Raw genomic sequence first — 24227 nt, 5'->3', positions numbered from 1 at the left:
CCTAACCTGTCCAGAAGCTTACAGAACATCCAGCCTGAAGAATAATACTGCAATACTTCCCAAGATGCTTATAAAACACAGTAATTGTTAATATTTCCATGCTTACATCTGTTGATAAACTTGACTAGATATAGCTGAATGAGACACAAACCAAAAAAAGAAAGGAAAAGGGTTTCAAGTATTTCCAAAATAGCTCTTTTACTTAGAGGGAAGGTATTGCAGCTCTTCTTTCCTAGAGGCATTACCAAAATAACCTCTAAAACCATCCAAAGCCAAAAATAATGCCAGGACATCTCCGGATTCAAGAGCCATGCAATCAGAGCACTACCCCAAACTTTAAAAATCCATGTTTAAGACCAAGTCAAGACCTTATCTAATAATTTAACGAAACCACTAATGAAGGTGAGAACCTCTAGTAAACAAAACATCACATCAGCTTTTTTTGTTTGTTTTAAAAAAGTTAACCAGTCATAGTTACCTAATAGACACAGACATTGCTGCTTTCAGTTATATTATAGGTGTTCTGGCTGCTGCTACACAGCCTTAGGTGATGGTTACGACAGCTGTGCTGAACAGTAAAGATTTTCTTTTTCCCAAAATTAGAAATATACCATTTCCAAAAATGGGAGCAAAAGACAAAAGGTAATGAAAAATAGTGCTGAAGAAAGGTTTAATTAAAAAAATCAGGAATTCAACAGTGCCTAAATCTTTATTTTTCATAACCTACATATTTTTTTTTTCAAATTAGACAGTTTTACATTTTATGACACAAAAGGAAACTTAAATTACTGATAGTTTACATGTAAGCTTGATTCCAGTCTTAATGGAAGAAGAACAAAAACAAAAACCCTCAAGAAGGCTCCCATATTACACTTCTATTTCATGAATTGGCAGCTGTTAGGTCTCCTTAGAAATCTTCGATTGTCTGCTGCTATTAGTGTAATAGGTTACAAAGCACATACAAATCCCTAACCGTAGCTAGCTGGAGGAGATACAGAGATAGGTATGCACCATTACAGTCAGCTGTTGCTCGTGATACACTGCACCACGCTCAGACACGGGCCTCTCCATGCCAGCTCCTGAAGTCTTTGAAGGATAATGCAGCAACATAAAAAAATTGCCACTGTTCACCGATTTTTAAGTGGCAAATGACAGTGTTACAGTGGGGGACTGATCCGAAACAACATTAAATTTTAGAAGCAACCTTTGTTTTTTTTAAATTCCTGGAAGAAGAGTCTCAGATCCCATTTTGACTTGTTTTCAAAATGAAAAGCATTACCACACCATCCTACAAGGTAAAATGCCAATTTTAATTACTGTATCCCTGAACCTCTAACTCAGCTACTGCTTTTGGGAGGTTTTTCATTTTAAAAGCCTCATTTTAATCTCTCTATGTATCGTAGCAACAGTCTGCATGCAACTTCACAACTCTACTCCGAAAACTCCATTTTGTCACTGAGTGGAAAAAAAAACCCTCAAAGTAAAATGCAGTAAGGATAAGTTGTATATTACACAGCTATTTGGCATGTCACTTTTTTTTTCTTTTTTTAAAAAAGCTATAAAACCACATCAGAAGAAGGTTTAAACTTTCAATGCAACAGACTGTTGCTGGGTAAGCAGTAATTACAGTGTATCGACCTAACACAAATGGCAGCAGAATACATTAGAACAGCACAACACATCCCGCTGGTCTCGATATATCACCTTAGGTACCAGGTGAGTATTATGACTAGCTGTACACAGCCGCTGTAAGGAACCACTTGTGATTGTTTGCAGCTGGTAAGCCTTTCACTTGCAGCAGACAAACAAAAGGAATCATACAGCTGGCCTAAACCATACACAACTCTAGCTACCGTTTTCACTGCCACTGGGGAAAGGAGAAGCATGTTAAAAATCCAATGACAGAACTGGTTGAGCAGTTTCGGTGATGTTCTGAGAGTCCTATCTCCTCCCACAGCATTCACAAAGTGCGCTTTTTAAACAAGAAAAGTCAACAGATTCCAGCGTGCCCTATTTTGACCAATTCTGCAGCATACAACAGGCTGTATTTAAAAGGTCAACTAGTTACCAATTGGTGCTTGTAATAGGAAATTTATCAGGAGTCGACTTCTATGGTTACTTTACAGTTCTATGAATAACACACTAAGGAAAGCACTGATACTCTTGAAAGCAGACAAGTAAGCTTCAGTGTATACTTCTGTAGCAGTCAAGTTTCTTTCCAATTAAATTTGATTTTATTAATGACTTATAATTACAGTTTGACTGCTGAAATTCACTATTTACATTGCAGAACACTTTTGAATTGGTTAAATCGCTTGTTTTTAGAGGGACTTCAGAAAACATTTGAGGGCTTTCAAATAAGACTTTCGTTCCATTTCCCTTTTGCAGTGAAGAGGCAGAGTCAGTTCAGCACACCAGAATAAAATAAGAAAAAGAAAAAACAACAAATTAAAGTAATATTCAAACCACAACATTTAGTTTATCTACATCCAGCTCAACAGCAACATTTATAATATCAATAATTTTTATCAGATTTTTTCTTTAGGGTACCTTTTTATATGTTCTGATTATTTACAACTGTACAAGCAAAGCACACACTTCCAAGTGCACATATTTAATACAGTATTGACTATTTGCATTTACAGGTTTTTCAACAATCTGAAAAAGATCAACTGTTTAAGATCTTTAAGGTATATTACAAAAACTGCTGCTAGTTCCTGTACTACAGTATGTTTACCCAGTAAGACCAGTGACAATAGATACATACTGTAACTGAGTAATTCTGTATTCCACTCATGCTAACCCTCCACAGGGTCAGACCTCATTAACTCTAAGCTGTCTTGTACAAAAGTTAAGGCAAAGTCATTTTCAAGTTTAAATAAAATTCAAGTCTTTAAATATTGGATGGAAATAATTCTTTAAAAAAATCAGTTGTTTAAATAAACATTTTTGTGGAATAAACTGTACTGTCATAGTCAGCAGGAATGAGTTTTGTCTGAACTTCCTGCAGTTTAAACACTTAAAGAAAAAATTTAGGCATTTTAAAACAAAAATAATTTATATTCAACTTTATTAGAAACTTGCTAATTTAGTGCATCCTTGTCCTTCAGAAAGCGCATCACTTCTAAAGTAAATAAGTGTGAGAAACCTCATCCCAGAGGTAAATATCAGGGATCTCTTCCTCCACCACACAAAACAAACACCATTATCTCACGTCTTGAAAAATTTAAATCCGTATGCCAATGCTTGTAGTTACAGGAAGACGTCAACACAAGGCTGACTAAGATATGAACTCTTTCAAAGAGCACTTGGGGCAGAGTTTAAAAAAAAGTCTACACAGAGCACAGGGGTAACCAGAACATACAGCGCTGACTCAGTTAACTCCCTTACAAGCACAGGGAAGCTAAGGTTATCACAAGAAGGCTACGGGCTTTCTCCTGATAACATCCACTAACAGGCTTCACCACCATAGAAGCTCACAGACTTAATTCTTTCTATTCACAATGTGCTTTGTATTTGCAAATTATAACATCAGTTTTATTCTGGAGTGAGAAGATGGTTACTTGCTTGCAGTAAGTCAAAAAAAGGAAATATTTTAGAAAGACTGCTATGGTGCTCCGTAGGATTCATTTTGTGTGTGCAAAACATCAAAAAAAGATTAAATTTTTAAAAACACTAGAAACAACTACTCATTTAACCTAAAAGTGCAAGTTCATTTGCTGACACAGTACAGCAGCCCAATAAAAAAAAAATCTTCAAGGTCACATACTAATTCGTAAAATATATCTACTTCCTTGCACTCTACACACTAGCTGCCGTTATCAGTCTTTTGGACACTTTAGATATGTACTTGCAGACCAGTTTATTAAAAATATTGCAGCAGCACATTTCTGCTTAACAGTTTAGAAAAAACTCACTATACAGAGCTTGCACTCACACAGCCACAGAGAGGCTTAATAAAAAGTTGATTTTTTTTTAAAGACAGATATTTTACATCTTGAAAAAAAATAATCACACTAAGCTTCACCTCCAATTAAGCACCAACCTAAATGTAAGGTTTAGAACAACTACCCAGAAATATTCAGAAAAATAGAATGTTTGTTCAAGAGGGGAAAAAGTATTTCACAGAAAAATAACTTGCCGGCATTGTTATATGCCTAGTATCACTGCAAGCTCCTAACCAGCAACTCATTCTCAGGTATCTCAGTGGGAACATGGGTTTAATTTGTGGGAAGCAGACCTCTTTTCAAATCCCTCCCAGGTGTTAGTTTCACTGAGGAGATTTTGGAGGGGTATTCTGTTCTTTATTTAAGCGTTTGCCAATGGCTGGAGGGGACGATCTGCGTCCTGACTGTCTCCTCTGGTCTTTGGGTTGTCCAGGATGTGACTTTGCAGGAGGAGGTTCTCTGTTTTTCTCTATTGTTTCTGTGGGCTTTCTTTCTTCTTTCCCACATGCTACAGTGTTTGGCTTCTGTTCTTTCTGGGGTTGCAATGTAGGAGGATCCTTAGTTGTCCTCTGGCAAATTTCTGCATAACTAGGTTTTCGCAGTTCCTGTGAAATCGAAAGCAAACAGGACAGCAGAGTTAAACAAGGTGTCCTGAGAAAAAATAATTTGCTTTTATGAACAAAAAAGGTAAAGTCTTTGTCCCAAAAGACTGCTGCACTAAAATATGCAAATGAGGGCTTGAGTATGAAGTTTACAGAAGCTGTACAGACAATAAGGTTCAAGACAAGGTAAAATGCAAAGCAGCGTGCCAGAAAAATGGGATACTGTGATAGAGCAAAATACTTCTGATCCAAGCGAACTCAAACAGCTGAAAGACGTACTCTGGTTTAAATATCAATATGTGTATTAATACTTCTACCTCAAGGATACTACCAAAAGGAGAATTCAGATAAAGAGCTATCATTCGCCAAGTTATCTTCAACACTTTTGCACTGTTAATTGCATAATTGTATCATGAAAGTAATCACGAGGCCACCAACACGCCAATTTAAGGATGCTGTGCAAATTTAAGGATGCTGGGCTTACATGATTAAGCAACACAGGGTAGCAATGGAAGCAATATTCTGTTAAATGCATCAAACTGGATCATTAAGAGAAAGTGAAGTAATAAGGTCACTTACTATGGCAGCCCCGTTGACTTGTACCGATTTACATGCAGTACTGAGTGTGGAAGAAGAAAGCCTTTCTGCACTCTGTGTCTCTCTCTGCTGTTTATCCACAACCTTGGACTCCCTGTAAGCATCCAGCAGGAAGCAAAGCTCATGAAAAGTGAAACTTCAGGATAAATGAATGATCTAATAGTGGGTCTAAAACTTTGAGTATGACTAAGAAATTACAGCTATAATTTGCCTAGTACATTATGACTAGAATTGCATTTAAAAATGCTATCAAATATTAAAAAAAGATATTCCCGTGGAACTTGACACTACCTGTAATTTGTGACATTCTTATAGCATTTGGTTATTCAGTTATCTTACTCCTCCTACTGAAACACCTCAGTTTGACCTGCAGGTTCCAAATAAAAAGTCTTACTGAAAACTTTCTTTATTGTATGGACAATGGTACTGCCCACAAGATCGTGGGTTTACGCTCTATGCTTCAAAACTATTTAAATACAAGACAGTAAGGTATTCATTAAACTTTTAAATACTTGCAGAGACTAAAACACAACACTAAACTTTTGTCTGCTGGGTAACTATTATGATATTGTTCAGAAAATAAGCATTATTGCCTTTACTACAAGTACAATATAAAACAAAATATTATTTCTTTCACTGATTAAGATTTTAATAGCTATTCAGTGTTCCACCTAGCCTTCTGATAAGAGAAAATGCAAACGTGATGCAGAGCTGAATAATTATAGCCATGTAACTAAGTGCTTACTCAGAAGACTGGGATGGCGAAGGAGACCTTTCAAACGTCCTGGGCAATGCAGAAGAAACTGGCAACAACGGCTCTCGAGGAATTCCCGATGGAATAGTGTTTGTACTTGCATCCACATTAATGTTCTGAAGGGGGAAAAAAGGCACAGAAGGGCAATCATAATATCCAATTAATATGGTTTGCCTGAAAATTAACATAATCAGGAAACAGTTTACAACTTGATTTATAAGGGTAAATTAACTATAGGAAGATAAAGAAGGATCCAATATATGTATTGTAACAAACAAGTTTTTTTCCTTTACAATTATTTAGAAACACAAATAAATCACACACTGTGGCTCTTTCCCAAAAAGCTGGAAGCTTAGTTCCCTTTGGGACATATCTGGATGACAAAATCACTTCTTTCAACCCATGAATTTTGCACCTGCTGGTGACAAAATAGGCTTTGTGCCTGTTCACATAACCATAGTTAGCCTATTAAGACAAAAAGTTCTTAGTGCATAACTCTAGGAGATGTCTTCTTCAAAGCTCTAACTCTGCATCATCCCAATAGCTGTGCTAAAACCCCCTTACCTTAAAAAAAAAAAGTAGTTCTCGCAAACTAGGATATGACCATCATTTAAAAGTCCCTTTCTTATGCTATAGCATGATTTGCTACCAAGCAAAAGAGGATTTTTCCATAGCCCTCAAAAGATTCTGCTAGTGTCAAGTGATACTGTGCTTCCAGATAAAGGCCAAATAGGTACAAGATGCACGCATGAATTTAAACTGTCACAAAATAAGAAGAGAAATAAGACTTTCTATATTGAAAAATATTTCTGACATTTATGACCATTTTGTTTGTTTTAAAAAGTGCTGTGTTCTTCGTATTGCTTCTGACCCATCTGACTCTAGAATCAGAACAGATTCTGGTAAGCAGAAGGGAGAGCAATGGGAGAACACAAGCACAGAAAGAACAACGTAGCCACCCCTTTTCCCTAGCCCAGCCGCCATTCAAAGGTCATAAAACATGAGACTCCTGTGGTCACCGTTAGAAAGGAAAATGGTATTTGATGACACTGTGTTAAGTCAGGCAGCATAGATTACTGCAGTAGATCTAAGCCTAATTTTACTCAAAGTAAAAGTAAAACCATAAAAGGTGGATGTTTAGAAATAAAAGAATGGTTTCTACAGTTTTACTCACTATAATAGTGTGTGCAAAGGCTTGAAATTGCACATTGCTGAGCATTCTGGCCCAAATTCATCAAAACTTGTAGGTACATGGTTAAGTGTGAATAGCTTGAAGCCAAGCAGACAAGCAAGTGCTGTTCCTAGGCCAAAACACTCAGCCCCTGATCTGACAGCACTGCAGTTTCCTAGCTGGAAAATGTGGGATCATTAACACCTGCCATTCCCTGGAGCTACATCTAGAAGAGCACCACAAAGTGAAGAGCATAAAGATATGATGCCTGGATAACAACTGTTGGAAATTATACAACCTAAGTTCACTCAGCCTCTGCACACTGGACTTGCCCATCAATAAAACAAGAGTAGCACTGTGTAACTCTACTTCAGCACTTCAGAACTCTACATCAGGTGACATGAAAAAATGCTGAGATCAAGGTGAAAAGCAGCCTGTATACATTGGCAAGATTCTAATGTTAACTCAAACACCTTTGTAATAGAACACAATTGCTCTTTGGAGCCAGTTGCTGTTAACTTATTCCTTATTACTGCCAACAAGGAAAGGCAGCGCAATCCCTTTCTTCCACACAATGGTACAGACTAACTCATGCAAGCCAGAAAAAGAAACTGGACAATCAAAGGAAGCTTTTTAATGTGACAGTGCATTGCACTATCATAAAACCTCAGTGCCTGAGTGATATTAAGACTGCCTCTACAGGGCAGAAGTGTAAGTTCTTTACAGTAAGTACAGTGCAAAGCAACTACTAGATTTGTAATGGGAGGAGCAATGGGTTTTCAGCTGCAGTAGCAATAGCAAGTGCTGGAATTATATTTAAAACCTGAAATACGATACTCAAAAAATAATTCACTTCGGAAATAATAGAGGTAAAATACTTTAAAAATAGATCTTGGCCAAGAACAGACTACAATCTGGAGTACTGGCTGACATTAAGTTAAATACTGCTCTTATCATGGCACTGTCCTGCACATTACCCCTAAACGCAACCCGGGAATGCAGTTGTCCCTATTACCACTTGCAGGGGACAGAACAGATGGCTTGTCTGCACAATCACTGCTTCGGGTGCAGGCTGCCCTGCCGCTTCCTCTTTCCTTTACCAACAAATGGTTTACGGTTGGACTTGATGATCTCAGAGGTCTTTTCCAACCTCAATGATTCTATGATTAAATACCCTCCCTATCCACCCCTGATACGTGGGCACCAAAGAAATCACTTCTGCAATAGACTGGTTGTAGAGATGAGACACAAGAGAGATTTTTGGTGTTTCGTCAGGTTGCTTTGCACTGCTATATCCAGAGGTTAACTTCTTCAGTTGTGGACAGCTAGAAAAACACAAGTTAAATTAGAGCTAGCAAGAAAAGCCAATACAGACTTCCATAACCTAGGCTGTTCCACAGCGCACAGGGTTATGAGTCTTGATGGAGGAGAACATACTGTCACTCACAGATGGCATGGTAGAGACAGTTCTAAGAATGAAATCTATGAACAGCTACTGAACATTAATTGCATCTCTGCATCGAAAAAGCAGTGGTTGCCAAGTCATTCTGGTATATTTTTAATCTTTCCAAGCAATATGACAAGACAATTCTGGGATTCAGCTGGTTTTGGTAACAGTTCTTGTTCCAGCTATGATGCCTAGCGTACTGAGATTATGGAGGCAGCTTCTTTATATTTCAGTGCTTAAAAGTTTGTCTCCGTCACTTTAAAGTGTTGTATATACAACTCAGAAGTCTGACTTTCAAACAGGAGGAAAATTTATCACTGATTTTTCACCTGAGTCTATCAGAAAGCCTGAGGCAATTATGAACAGCAAAGAGCGTATTTTCTAATCTCTGCTATTAACATCTACTTATACTGGTGCTCATATTCCACACTATTTCAAAGAGAATACCCAACAAATTCTAAGATATAAGTGAAGAAGTCAGCGGCACATCATTTGACAGCTGTTTTTTAAAGGCATTTCTTATGACCCATGTAAAACCACAAGTTTTTTCTACGTATAAGCCACCAAATCTGAAAACAAGAGGTATGCAATTCTTTGTTTTCCCAACAAAAATGAACACTGGCTACTCACTCGTTCTTTTGACGTTCCTATTACCACACTGGACAGTCTGTTTTCAAAAAGGTCTTCGGTCTTTAAATTGCCAGCAGCCCCGGGTAATGGAGGAAAGCTAGATAAACCCAATTCAAAGCTAGGAGATGGAGGTTTTGGGGGTGGTGGAGACTGTGTTTGGCCTCTCTGGAATAGAAATAACATGTTGAGGTTACTGCACTGGATGACAGAAGAGACATGGGACTCTCAACTGTATTTTGGATTTAATTTATATCTGTGAAGCCCTGAAAAGGCCTCCCAGATCCCACCTCCCAAGAAAACCACAGGGTACTAAGGAATAGATGCTTTCATTTTTCTACTGTTGCCCTTAAAATATTTAACTATTATTTAAATGGGATGGCATAAGCATCCTTAAAAATTTCATATGCATAAGCTTTAGTCATACTAGTATAGTGAGAAAAGTCTTCTTGCTGACCCTTCCTTCAGGATGGACACTTTGACTGACATAGAAAACAGACTGGTTTAGGTATCACAGTATAGTGAAAATATAAAGCCCATCTATGTGCAGTTGATAACATTCTAAATGAAAGACAGGAGTCAACAAGAATCTTATATCATGTTCAGATATATTGAGAAATGGTAAGACAGCATGCCTTGCATGTAGTGTAGATAACGGCAATTTTCATCTAATTAATATGAATTTATATGGTCACTTCGTAAAAATGCAAAGATAAATGGCAAAGCTATTTCTGAAACAGGGAGAATTTTTCTAACTAAATCTAAGAAGAAAAACAATGTCCCAGGCAAGAAAACATCAATGGGCTAAACGCAACTATTGTGCACTACAGTCAGCAGTTCAGGAGTTAAGAGTACCACAGTTAAAAATCACTTGTGAGGACTGCTTGTAAGGATTTGTAAAGCTAAATTCTATTTACACTGAAAAAATAAAATTCCTTTTGTAATATGCTGTAACTGAAGTTACCCATTAACTTCATCTACATCACGTGAACAAAGAAGTAACTGGTTCATGACTGTGCTCAGGCCTGTGCTAAGACGATCTCTGCTGCAGAACACCAAATGCAAAGTAATCTTTGAGACGATTCCCATTTTGAAAAGGAAAATTTTTCTGGGTATATAGCCAAGATGGTCTGAATGAGAGAACAATGCTTCTGGATAGAAAGGTGTTGCATTACTTACTGTTTTTTCCCCTTCCTTCTCATGAAGAGCAACAGATACAAAACTACCCTTGAGGTCTTTTCACAAACCACAGTTTATGTCAAAAGAAGTGTGTGTCAGGAGGGAAGTAGGGAAAGAATAAATACAGAGGTGAGAACAACTGCAACTCCTAGAACTGCTACTGACCCAGCATTACTCCCCAGAACACAGTTTAACAGTGTTACACCAATGGAGGCTGCAAACCTCCAAAAACAGAAGTCCGATGACCTGTCAAAGGGTCACAGAGAGCAACGACACTTAGCCAGCTCAAACTGCAAGAGGAACATTGGTTTGGTTTTGTTTTGTTTGGGTTTTTTTCGGGTTTTTTGTGGTTTTTTTTTTTTTTAGAACAGTTCTTCAAATCACAGCACATAGTTTTCTTAAAGAGGACTGAAGTCCTGCAATATAGATTATGCTATTATATTTGTTACAAACATTTTAAGTTATACAGATGAGTCCTAAAAAATCCAACATACTAAGAGACAAGTAACATTAACATCTTAAATTAGTGAGACCAGGGAGGACTTCAATGGATTTTAAGCTGCCAACTGCAGAAAATTTCTCAAGTCAACTTGTCATAAGTTGAGTAATTGGCTTCTGTCTATAGCCTCAGATACAATCTGATCAAAAAGGTTCGTGCTGTTTCTCATGCAAGCATGCATACTCTCTGTAATTTTTCCTTTAAAAAAATAAAAATCAAAATAAGGCATCACTCCATTCAAATACAACTGGTTGTAGTGATGTCCTATGTACACTATCTGATCACTACAGCATCACACAAGAAATTAATCCGGGATCCTAATTATTTCCACAGCCTAAAGGGGTGAAATTTTAATCTTTCACTTCAGAGTACGCTCCTTCCCAGTGTACACAGTTGTGGGTGTGCAGCAGCTCTTGCCTCTGTTGAAGTTGCATCACTGGACAGCACAGACTGAAGATTCATGGGCCAGAAGAGACTAGAAGGAACCTGGCTGCACAGGCTGCAATTAAAGCCTGGTGCTGAGAGAAGGGAACCGTGGGTCTCCAAAGAAGTCACGTCTATCAGTTTTACATTCAAAGTTAAAATAACCTTTAAAGTCAGCTGAGTCAGAAGAGCCTCTCTGCTGAGTAAGAGTGTCCAAAGTCATCATTTCACTCCAGCCAGTCACTTATACGCCTAACCTGTACCACTTCCTTGTTCTTTCAAAGACAGAAAAAGATGTTGATAGGAAAACATCAATCTAAAAATTCAAGCAGCTTTGAAAGGGCAAAAGAAAGAAGTATTGAGAATCCTGCATGTAATCTGATCTCACTGAGCTTTGAGAAGTTTGAAAAGAACTAAAAGCAACCAAAGGGAAGGAACCACTTGTCATTCTATGCTTTCCAAACCTTGATGCTCCTTTAGCCAAGTCCCCTAAGACTCCCCAACAGCAGGAGCCACAAATACACAAATGCAACAATTCCAGACCTTTAAAAAAGTTTTATGGCTCACGCAGTTACTTTGCAATTGTAACATGAATAAGGAAATAATGTGGTTCAACTTCATGAGCATGCCATATATGGCAAAAATGAACTGCAGAGAAGTGCCTGGTTTTATCAAATCAAATCTTAAGTCCTACACAAAAACTACATTTTTTTTCTTCTACACAATGTCTAGTCCAGCCTTTTCAAGTATCAAGTCTATTTAGGTATTCACCCTGAATTTCAAAGCTGTAATGTTTCAATAGTGTTAGTACACCCTTACCAAGTGGTACTTGGAAAGGCATTTAAGAAACAGAACTGACCGCTTAATAAGTAACATTCTAGCTATACGTTATGACACATGGATCTATAAAATGTTTTTCAACGGCTACATGAACGATCATCAAGTATCAAGTGCTTTGAACTTCAGCTTAGCTATTTAGCTCTCCCTGAACTTGAAACACTGGCATGCTGACAAAGTAATACTAAAATGGAAATTTTTTTCTACTATAAAAGAGTAATTTTAACTTTTTCCTGGCTTCTGCATTAATGGACAATCTTCTCTGATAACCAAATGCAGTAAACTCCTGTGACTAATGAGCTGCTGTCTTCAGTCAACTGTGACATACAATTGCTTGTGCAAGAACTTATCTCACCTGCTACTCCACATAATATCCATACTATTGCCTTGTTACCCTACTTTTATTATAGATGAATACAATCATGAACACTCACTGTAAACTTGTCCTCCCTTTTCTTTCGGTAGCCATATGAGTTTTTCCTAAGGGAAAGAAAGCAGTTATCAGAACCTTGCCTATAAATGAATGGAAGGCAGTTGGTGAAAACAGGAGAAATGAATTCAAATTGCTATTTCATCCATCTTCATTCTAGACAAGTTATTAAAAAAATGTTTTCGGGAAAAACTTCTAGCAAGCTCTCATTAAAATACAGGTACGGGTCTTATACAAGTCAGCATAAGAATACACTGGTTACAAATAATTCCTGCATTAAAAGCATCTCGGCGCCAATCACATACAAGGCTTAGACAAAACCTTTCAATATCCAAAGTAAAAGGTTTTAGTCTTTCTTTTTTTTTTTTGATACCTATGTAACTTTTGAAATATGGCTAACTAATTTTTTCAATCCAGGTAAAGCACCTCCAAAACATTTTCAGTGCTTCTCCCCCAGCCCTGCTTTCAGGTAAAGCCCCTCCAAGCAGCAGTTTAAAATTTGCAATGCATTCTAACTTTGTTTCAATATACTTTCTAAGTTTTCTGTTTGACTTTTAATATTCTAAATGTATTCAATACCAAAACATCAGAATATAAACCTAAATACTAACTATTCCTGTACATTTTTATCATCTATAGTTTAAGCAACCTTGTTTCCTATGTCCTTAATCATACTTTCATCCACTAGTTATAACACAATTTGGCAAATTAGATTTAGAAAAGTATTACAATCCTTGCACAAAATTCCCACTTAAGTTTGCAATGATACAATACAAGTCTAATATAGGATCATCTGCAAAAGACTCAAGTTATCTTCCAGTTCAGTAGGTCACTCAAAATGTAATTTACTTGGACTCACAAACACAGCCATCATTAAACAAAGCTGCACAGTACTTTTATAAAGCACTTATTAGAACTGTACTGTATTTAAAAAATTCTAAGATAAGCCTGCTAAATTCTCACATTAATATTGGTGCCACCAATTTTCAGCTCCCCAGGTGGGGTTTCTGTCTGTGGTTTTTTTTTTGTTTGTTTGTTTTTAAATGGCATAACAATAGTTTTATTCATTGCATGTAATCCTTTTTCCTTTCTCTATACCAATCCATCACCTCTGTTGTTGTAAATGTTTAATTTGGGCAAAATTCTGATCTTTCAACTGAAAAAATTAACAATGAGCACTGCTAGTATAGGTTCAGGTGCACAATCTACCCTGCTGAACAATGGGATGGGCAGAACTGCTTCATTAAAGTCAAACAAATTATATGCAAAAAACTTTCTTAGATGAAGAAAGGATAGAGGATTAGATCTTATGGCTGTAAATTGTTCATCAGTTGCCATTAATGATTTTCATTTGGTAGGAAAGTATGCAAGTCCACTTTGCGTTTGTTCTATATTTAGCACTTTTTCTGAAGTACTTTCAAAGATTTTAGTTTTGAGGAGTCTCAGTTTAAAATAGTAATGAGAACAGTACTAATACCATACCTCTTTACCAAAAGAAGTAGTTTAGAAGCAGCAATACCACGTTGTTCATAGGACAACTCCAGAGTACACTCACCTTCCTCTACCTAATCCAGGAGACGAGTCAACGCTGGTCTGTTCCATCCGTCCAGTTCCTACTTCCCTCTTGGTGTAACTCGTAGTAGCATTCTGCATCCGTGTCCTGTTTTGTCCCGGCTGCCGCGTCTGTGGACTCCTGACGCCATTGATTAAACGATCAGCAGAAAAGTTGAATATTGTAGGACTGTCTAGAAGCCCAGGTCCCCTTTCTGCACTGGGTATTGTATGTCGTATATGAGACTTGCTAGGATTCCTACAAATTCAAAAGTCATTTCAACATACGTACTATGAGAGATCTTCTGAGGCCTAAGTCTACACGCAGAATTCAGAAGAAGCAAGATCTTTAGTCCTTTTTTGCATTTTTCATTTATAAGAATGATATTCATTTTAGCAAGTCGTGAATTATCAAAATTAACCTTTTCACTGTATTTTCAACTATGGCTTTACTAAAAACTACTTGAAACTGAAAATACTATGTGAATAATCCTGCTGATCACATGCCATCATTCTGAATACACTAAATCATGAAACAGACAAGTTCTCAGCTTTCAGACAGTCCGTTTACATTTAGAAACAGTCCATCCACTAACAACAGCAGCACCATCTGCCCTTCGGCTTCCCTTAACCTTGCACCAAGTTCAATTTCACAAGTATTTTCAAGTTAGCTGATGTTACTAAAATAAGCAGATTAAAACCCCACATGCCAGGTAATAAAATTGTATATTGTTAAAAGATGGTTGAACTTGCCTGTTCCTGGGAGGATATTGTCTGAGTGTAGTCAATGGAGAAGCAGCAGGCTTGAAGGTTGGGGATGTGAACCCATTGATAAATCCAGTATTTGGAAATGGTGTTACCTAAAGAATATATTGCATGCTCATAATTATAAACAAACTGAGTACTACTTTTTGTTAACTCTGTATTTTATGTCATTCTATGCAGGGCAGTACTTAAAAAACAGTATTTTGTAAGTTTCTTACAAGGCACTGGACAAATGTTCTATCACTGTTTGTGCCAATCTTTTGAGAAGAGAGCCACTACACATATTCAGGTTCTGATAATTTGTTAAGAGGATTGAAAAACATCGAGCTAAAATTCTTGGCTGTAAGTTAAGTAATGCTCCTTCTATTTCACACCATACTATGCATGACTTCAGAGTACAGAGATACTTCTTCATCAGAGAGTCTCTAACCTACATCGCATGTAATTGTTTTTCTTATAAATTATATGTGAATCCCTCCCCAAAAAGAAAAAAAATCTTTAGTTCCTCATTCTACTTATCTTCCATATGACACCTAAATAAAGCCTAGAGAATAAGTGGATGTTACGTGGACCTCTGATTCTTTTCACATCTTATCACCTTATTCTACATGTGAATTACTGTCTTGTTGCCCAAAGCCGCAATATTAGCAAAAAAATTTTTGGGGTGGATGCATATCAATGTCTTGTATTAACAAGATATCAAAATTTGAAGCATGTTCATAGTAATTCCTCCAACCTCACTAGCACACTTCTTTTTTTTAAATGTATGAATGAGTTTAATTTAGGAAATGTTATTATTAGCAACAGCAAATACTTGCTTGTCTTCTCCCCCCAAAATAATTAAAATGCAGAACAGTATGACTTCTAGGTAGCACTCATTCTACACTTAATTAAATGATGAGAAACATCTGGGATTAAGACTGTTTCCTATAAAGCTATCTTTAAGCTCATCTAACCTTTCTTGCAAAAGTTAAAGCAAATCACTAATCAATGAAAAATAAAATTTAACACCAAAGCTGTCATGCCAAACTACTCTTAGCCTAACCTAGCACACATGACAGCAAATGTTACCTCAGACTCCAAAAACAGGCCATTAGGAGTTTAATAAAGCTCTTGTAGGAACAAATTTTCATCAAAATACTGCTTTGAAGTGCTTTCTGCTTTAATAGTTACAACCTGAACACTGTAAAATTCAATCAAAGCTAGTAAGCAACTACTGAACCTGAATAACGAGAAAACATTTAACATAAAGGAAAACCAGTTTAACTCATTGCTTAAAGCACTAGAAATATTCCCCCCTCTTCTTTCTTTATAAGGATGGGTGATCTTTTTAGAGTGAAAAAAATGTCATTTTCCAATAATATCAAAAGCATCAATTTGCTTTCTCCACAGAAGTCATCTGGCTCATCAAAAGTACACTTTTTCCCCCCACAAGCAGGACAAACTAGATCCTTCCTCAAATACTATTAAGTACTTGATGAAGAAGTAGGTAGTTTTAGAATTTTGAGGAGGTATTGCCATATTCTAGTTTGAGAACTAAAACTGTATGCCCACAGTACTGGGGGTACTTAATCTCAAATTAGAGATGAGACAAAGCACTGTTAGTGTTTATGCTGAAGCAGAAGAAGAGAGAAACTTCTGCTATACTTGCACACAAGTCTCAACGTACAAAATGCAACCCTGTCTCATGAAAATTATTCCTGTGTCATTGTTCCTCATGGTCCCTGTTCTCCTCACAAGTAATTTCTATTCAAATATAGCTCTTCCTAGAAAAGATTCAAGAAACATCGTATTACATTAACGTACACAAAATGCAGCTAACTAATCACAATATCCTGGAAAACAGCAGGAGGCAAAGCTCTGCCAGTTAATTTTCTGTTTTTACTAAGAAAGGTATGAGATCTTTAATGCTGGCAAACGTGTAATGTCTTCCCCCAAAGGCCAGGACTAGTAAGCTTTCTGGAATACAAAAAGTTCCAGGGTGACATAAGGCAGATACACACTATGCTGTGCTTGAACCTGTGGCCAATTAATCTACATCAGCTACACCAGTGCCATCCAAATACTTCACCGTCCTACAGCAAGACTGGGCAATAGTCAGTTTATCTAGAGGAAGAATCACATTCATTGCTGCTTAATAAGGTGGCTTTCTCCTGCAATAACATTGTTCACTACACTACCTTGTCTCCTCCGCATTCTTCATCCCCCTTAAAAAGCCTTCCCCTGCAAGGCCTCTGGCTACCTTCCCTGTGTGTGAAGTGTTTAGCACACCAACTTTTTAATTAGCTCGCTGTTCAGTACACAGGAAGTTCGCTCAAGTTTGTTCAAGGACACTTTAATCCTCTGCCAAAAAACCTCTTAAAAGCTTCTAATTTTGAGTATTGCTACCCTAGTTTCTTTTAGCCGCGAGCAGAGAGGCATTTTTACAGAGCGGAGAAAAAGGTTCCACATAAGACAACCTTAGTCTCCCGGTCATTACAGAAAACTATATTCACATTCGTTTTTGTAGGATAACAAAGGCAGACTAAAAGGGGCCAAGGTAATTCTGATGGGACTGTCACAACGGAGGAGCAGATGGAAGCAGCATTGCAGGATGCAGCACATGTCCCATTAGAGTACATAAGGACTTATTGCTACCACCCTACCTCTAAGGCTTACCCACAGACCCTTTAAAAAAATTTTAAAGCAATCTAAAAGTGAATTTTTTTTTTATTAGCAAAAATATTTTCCTTTTTTATTGCCAAAAAAGATGTTACTTTTGCACAGAAAATATTTTGTGTTAAGAACATGCCAAATAGGGCAATTCAGCATGTTAACCTAGAACTTATTTTCTTGCTGGAAGATCAAGATGCTAAGTTATCCTTATTTATCTGATTCCATTAAGTTTATTCAGTACATATCAGAATTGCTTTTTCTGGTATTCATGTACATATTCTGAAGATAATTTCTAAAAAGGCTTTTAACCATTACTAAAAGAAGTCTTTACTAAAGATTTCTTTTGTTAATGGTTAATTAATAACCTTTAGTAAAGAACAGCCTCAAAAACTAAAAGGTTAAGAAGAGAATCACACCGCAGTCTGAGACTAAATGCAATTTTCAAATAATTAATCATGTATACCATAGGAAAAATTTTGAAGAACTGTTTTTAGAGAAGAATCAGTATCTTAAACTCCCCTCTTCAGGATACATATGCTTCCTACACCTCAAGACTTCATAAGAAAATAATACCAACTTTGAAAAGAATGCAACTGTTTCATAATCAAGAGACTTACCAACGAAGGGTCAAGGTAGCTGTGTGTGGCTGACCAGGTCTGTGGGCCAATTAAGCTGTACAATGGAAACTGCTGATGGGGACTGTATACTGGAGGTAAGTAAAAGGATGTTGTGTAACGCTGCTGCGTGTAGAGGTTCATATCCAGAGGTCTATATCCATTCTTTGGCAAAAATGTGTTTATAGCTATTGCCTTTGCTTTTATTCTTGCCTGCAAAGGAGATTAGATTATTTATTACAGCAGCCTTTCAAATTAAATCAGGATGGATCAAACTAGCAGGTCTCAAACTTTTACTGGACACTTGTCAGTCACTGCTTTCTTTTTCAGGGAAGGCAGGAACAGCTGAATGCTTCCCTGCTGGCCTGATGCTGGGATGGATATATCGCTGCCAGAAAGAGGAAAAAGGAGAAATCAAATGGCATGTGCTACATTTCAAAACCCATCTCCAGGTCAAATGGCTGCTGAGATTGGACCACTTACATTTATATTGGAAAACACTGAGCCCCACAAAACCCAGAACATATACACACATGCCCCCCCCAAACCATAAAGCTCTATTTACCTTAATTGGTTTTCCTTGGAAAGTTTTCACTTCTTCTCTAAGGTATCTGTAAGCCTTTAAAAAGTAATTACAAAATTTGTCAAATATAATTTAAACAAAAGAACTTAGGTTTTGACAGGCTAAGCCTAACAATAATTCTTGAAGTGTCTGCTAATGTTAGACTACAGAAAACCCTCATATGTAATGCGCATTCGGCAAGATTTAAGTTATCATTGCAGAAATGCTTCAGTAGCATTAAAACAAGATTTTAATTCTTACGATTGAAGCATTTCAGTGTGTCATCCAAAATATCAGTGTTCTTAGTACAAAAAATTATAGCTTTGGCCAGGAAGCCAGGATATGTGAAAAAGTTTAAACATAACCCTGTAAGAGTTTTATAGTACTGATAACTGGATATTAGCTAAGAGGAAGCATTACTGCATTAGAGGTTTGGGTATTTTTCTTTTTAAATTGTTACACATTTGTAATACAGTTTACAACCCATCAATCCACCTTCATCCCACCCTTGTTTACTGTTATATTCTAAAATGCATCAAAAAATAGTGTTACCTGCTGTGCGTCGGCTTCTGACTCAAACGTGATGAACCAATTGTCATTATAGGCAAACTCACAGTTGATAAACTTAGGTAAATTATCTCCTTTGAAAAGTGCTTCCACCTCCTAAGGAAAGTGGTTTTGATAAGAAGGGAGAGAAAAGGGTGGGAGAAAAAAAAAAATGGATGGACAGAAGAAAACATCAATTTAAAGTGCAGAACTCTGGAACTCCAGGTAAGAAAGATAAAAAGCACTTTCAGGCTTACTAAACAGAACTGAGAAGTTCAGAGCACCTGCAGTAGTGTTAGCTCTCTCTAGTCTCCCCACTAGCTAAAAGGAATTCAAACAAGCACCACCTAAGGCGATACTGCAAGTAGAAGTTGCCTGCTCCCTTTCAATCCGCACAGATAAGCTATTCAGGCCATAGAAAGACACTTAAATTTGGCATCAAGTGCAGAAAAATGTCTATTTCTCCCCTGTCCCCAAAACCATGGAGCCACACCAAAGCCTGTGCATACTGCGTGGGATAGAATGCCCTTTCAGCAGAAACCTGGAGATACACTTTAACTCAAGTGTCTACAGATTAATATATTTCAAACAGGGTTTATCTTACCTTAAAAACAATCAGCTAGTTTCTACAGAAAAAAACACACCTTGGACTTGATATTTGTTTTAACCCAATTGCATATTATTTATTTTCATCACAGAGTTGAGGTGAGCAGCATCAAAAAGCAATGCAACTTAGGAGGCCTTTTGGAACTTTGCTGCTTAAATAAAGCCTGACCATGCTACACCAGAAAGTGTATCCTATTGAATCTGTCAGGTTAAGTATAGATTTTCCAGTCTGGCAAATTTAAACACATAATGTATAAAACACTTCACTTCGGACCACCTCTTTTGAAAATAAAGACTCCTCAGAACTTTGTTGTTGTTAAGCGTTTAAGAGCGACCACCCAGTGCTAATATATCCAACCTGACAAACTGAAAACAGCAAAAAAATCTGTAATATTAAAAGCTAGGCAGTCTTTAAAAGGTTACGTTTCGTTTAGAAAGCTAAAAGCACCTGACATTTTTAATCTATGTGTTTAGCATATTTATCTTGTCCCTTCAATTCCCTTTAGTATTTTGTTTCACGCTCCTGTTTACTAAGGCCACTTCTTTATTATAACTTCTAATCTGCAGTACTTTTTATTTTTGTACAAAGACTATCAAGAAGAGCAACTCTTTAAGAATCTTTATTCTTCCTTGTAAAATTAAACAGAGGGGAAATTAAAATATCTCCCCATCATCAAGAATCTGTGCCTTCTCCTCCTTTTTAAAATTTCAAGATGGTTTACTCTATGGCCCAAACATTTTTTTCTTGTCTTTCCACTAGTCATAGTCCCAGCTACACTGGAGTTGCATTGAATGTCTTTCAAAGAATCAAGTTCTCCACTCTCACACTCATTCCACAAGCCAGCAGAGATCCTTAGTGACTTGTTGACACCTCTACCCTCAGCATTACACAAGTTTGCAAAGCTTTAAGTACTTCATCCTAACAAGCTTCAAGGTGCAGCAGTGGCATTTTCCATTCTAAGACTTACCTTCCCTCATCTTCACCTGCTATTTATCCAAGGAGCCGAGTGCTAAGTGCATATGGATAAACCAGAAACCAAGAAAATTACAGTATCTCTACCAAACACAGTATTGTCAGTTTTTTCAGCTCTCTGCAGAGCTACAGGTTTTACCACAGTCTTCCTATGAGCAACATGCTTCTATCACATGTATTTATTATCCAAACACACGCAATAAACTAAGGTGTAAAAACATTGTTAGAAACTAACTAACAATGTAGTAAGAAATGCGATATGCTTATTCAAATCTGCAAGAAATCTAACTTCCAAATCCTAAGGGAAAAGCGTTCTTTACTGAACAATTAAACACTTACTTCAATGGGGGTAGATTCAGGTACTTCACGTAAAATCACAATACAGCGATTCTGATTTGGCCTAACTTTTTCTCCCTTCTCATCCACTTGAACTAAAGGCAACGCTAAGAGAGAAAAGACAAAAACCTATTTTAGCTGTCAGCAATCATAATAGCTTTGCATACCGAAAGATGCTGTGGACACAGTTTTACAAGGCAAAGCTTTTTGTGTCAAGTTGAAAATATTTTTGATCATTAAGAAACTAGCAAATAGGACTGAGGATACTTTCAGACACACGAAACTGAGTAGACATGTTCCTTAAAATCGCCACTCTTCCTACTCTTCCAGCCTAGAAAATCCCAATTCATTAGCTTTTTCTTCTAAGGCACACATTGAGTCATGGTCTTTTTTGATTCTTACTTTAGTGGTAATGTCCAGTAGCCTCTTCTGAGAATCTAAACTTACATTATTCTCATTTACACAGATCATTACTCAATATCTCAAATGTGATGTGGCTTTGATAAAAGTGCAGTCTTACAATTGTGATGGTCTAAACTGGAAGCTGCTTGCTCTATTTATTGCTTTACAGAAAAAGGAAGGCATTTTATTGCAATACATTTAAAAAAAAAAAAAGGAAGAGAGATTGAAAATCCAGATTAATAGTCCTACGGCAATAACCAAAATGCTTTCTAGCATTGAGGGGTTTTTACTTACATCTCAGCACTTCAACAATCAAATCCATATCAGTACTGAGTTTCTTGACATGATCAAGGTTTGCTACTGTCATTATTGGCACATACTGATCACTGTCCATCTGTGATATAAGGTACATGTCACTGGCAAGATTTTCTCTGTTGGGAGAGAAAAACAATGGGGATATGTCACGGATGTAACTTTTGCCAATAAACTTGAGACAAAAACTCATCACGTAGTAGAAGGCAGACTCCTACACTAAATGTTGTTTTCGGCATTTTCACCAACTCCCCACTCCATTCACTTCCTATATTTCACTTCCTAGAAAACACGAAAATGTCTTTTTTTTTTCCCCCTTCATGCAACAGTATTGGCATCTTCTTGTTCAGGCAGCACATCACCCCCACAAACTTGTAATATTGTCAGAAGTTTATTACTTCAAATGACCACTGACTGCAACTGGTTATGCAGGAGCATACAGATTAGGAATTGTTCTAGGTTATTAAGACATGTGTTTAGGGTGTTTTTATCTAGACACAAGCACTGAGAATAATTAAGTACAAGTAAACTGCTTTGATGATCTTGCATCAGTCTATACTGGAACGTGTACGATTCAGAGCCCTTTATTTTTTTTTCTTTTTAAATTGATCCTTAACTTGAAATATAAAGGGATCTACAGATGCACACACAAAAATCCTAGTTTGTATCAACGCAAATTTTAAAATTATTAGCTTAAACAAAGCTTACCAAATGGCTTAAGCTACTCAGTTTTAATTTGCAAAAATCCAGTAACAGTCAAAAATTCACCTGATCTGTAATTGCTTGTAACTACTCTCACTTCAAAACAATGTATTTGCTAGTTTATGTTTTAGGCCCAGAAGTTTCAGGTAAGCTTTAAGAAGTACATCAATATGATATTTTGGAATTTGTGTGTTACTTCCCCTAAACTCTCATCCCTTCCATTCAGTTTTAAGTGACAGCTGTGAAATATATTAACATACATCCTAAGTTAGGTAGTGGATCTCATTAGTTATCCTCCACTTTGCTACATTTTGGTATATACATACCTAGATAAGCAGAATTCCAGTGTTTTTTTCAGTAATTCTCGTAAATCTTCCTGACCTTCTGGCTGCAACTGTTCGTTTCCACCTAATAATTAAAATACTTAAGTTTAAATTTAGTTCTGCTGTATTACACAATAGATATTTTAATCAAGCCATCATATCTATTACTGACTGTATAGCTAGTAACAAATTTTCCAATTCAATAAGTGTTCATTGTGTTTTAGTTCACCACCCACCAAAATTGCACAGGAACACTTTATTTAAGAGAAAAAAGAAAATCCTATCTGACTTCACTTGTTAACCTCTGTTCTCCAAATACAGAAAAACTTGAAGCCGTTTTAGAAGTACAGCCACAAACACATCTCAAAGTAAATATGGAACTGATTTAGCTCATATATCTGTCTTCCCGTCTTAGGAAACGAACTAATTTCTAGCTGACTAAACCCTGACTAATGCAGCTGAATAATACAGCAAGCGAGCAATGTAATGGAGGCACTTTGTACTTCTGGCCTCACTCTAAATTCCCAACACACTAATTCAGAAAAGAGAGTTTCAGAATGTAGTTATGAAATATCAGCAGATATCCAAACAATTAACAACAGATGTGTGATCAATTAAACTCTTGGTTAAGTAGTAGTGAATTTTTTTTATACCTGGAATTTCCAAAATTATCACATGGAAAACACTAATTTCATGTTCATTTTAGTTTAGACCCAATATACTACAGTCAGTTGAGGGTAAACTAATTGTGTCAGTGGGAGAACTGTTTAAAGATCACAAGTTTAGTGTGGCTTTTAGAGATTTACAAAACATTTAGTAATGTGTTACATGAATGTAAATTAGTTTTTTTAAAAAGTATTTCACACCAGCTATTACCCTCTATACCCTTCCCTTCTTCAGTAACTTTCATCCTTTTCTTCAGCTCTCCTTAACCTTTCTTCTTCCTAAAGCAACTTCTAATTTCCTCCCACCGTTTTGTCCTTCACGTGTTCTATTCTGATGTAGATAATGCCAACCTGAGAAATACACATATCATGTACTAACCACTATTTCCCTTCCCCATCTCCTCTTTCTTCCTTGCCCAAAACCTAGCAGAGACCAAAATTTTATGCATTTTTTAAAAATAATAATTAAAAAATAAAAATCAGATTTCAGAGTTGGGACCACCTATGCTACTATTCATCAAGTGGAATAGATCTGACCTGCTGTTCAGCTGCTTTGCAACACTACTTGACTCCTGTTAAAAGTTAACAATTTTGGGCATGTAAAGGACATGCTGACATGTTCTAACACTAACCTGAGGAACACTGTTCCCTTCTAGGGTGCTAGGCACCATTAATGTCATTTTCTATTTGCCAGTTAGTTAT

General features: G+C 36.8%; 1 protein-coding gene across 7 annotated transcripts in view; it reads right to left on the bottom strand.

The window, feature by feature from the left end:
* Positions 1-690: 690 nt before the first annotated feature.
* Positions 691-24227, bottom strand: part of LARP4B (La ribonucleoprotein 4B) — a 57619-nt gene continuing 34082 nt past the window's right edge. For 3 of the 7 annotated variants that reach the window (XM_087729727.1, XM_087729673.1, XM_087729718.1), the window contains 13 exons: positions 22864-22945; positions 21818-21954; positions 21125-21228; positions 19213-19323; positions 18664-18717; positions 18102-18311; positions 14818-14924; positions 14069-14323; positions 12518-12563; positions 9149-9313; positions 5892-6016; positions 5129-5240; positions 691-4552 (listed from right to left, as the gene is read on the bottom strand). In XM_087729727.1, coding sequence (XP_087585853.1) covers positions 4271-4552; positions 5129-5240; positions 5892-6016; positions 9149-9313; positions 12518-12563; positions 14069-14323; positions 14818-14924; positions 18102-18311; positions 18664-18717; positions 19213-19323; positions 21125-21228; positions 21818-21954; positions 22864-22945 — 1790 coding nt within the window. In that variant the 3' untranslated portion in view covers positions 691-4270. Of the gene's footprint in view, positions 4553-5128; positions 5241-5891; positions 6017-9148; positions 9314-12517; positions 12564-14068; positions 14324-14817; positions 14925-18101; positions 18312-18663; positions 18718-19212; positions 19324-21124; positions 21229-21817; positions 21955-22863; positions 22946-24227 lie in introns of those variants that run through there. The other 4 variants (XM_087729682.1, XM_087729692.1, XM_087729702.1 and 1 more) reach the window with 4 other exon arrangements.

Source organism: Nipponia nippon, unplaced genomic scaffold (genome assembly GCF_047370975.1).
Source record: "Nipponia nippon isolate SJK-2023a ecotype South Korea unplaced genomic scaffold, ASM4737097v1 scaffold_1, whole genome shotgun sequence".
NCBI lineage: Eukaryota > Metazoa > Chordata > Aves > Pelecaniformes > Threskiornithidae > Nipponia > Nipponia nippon.
Note: the sequence above shows the minus strand (reverse complement) of the source record. Positions and strands in the feature narration are given on the sequence as shown.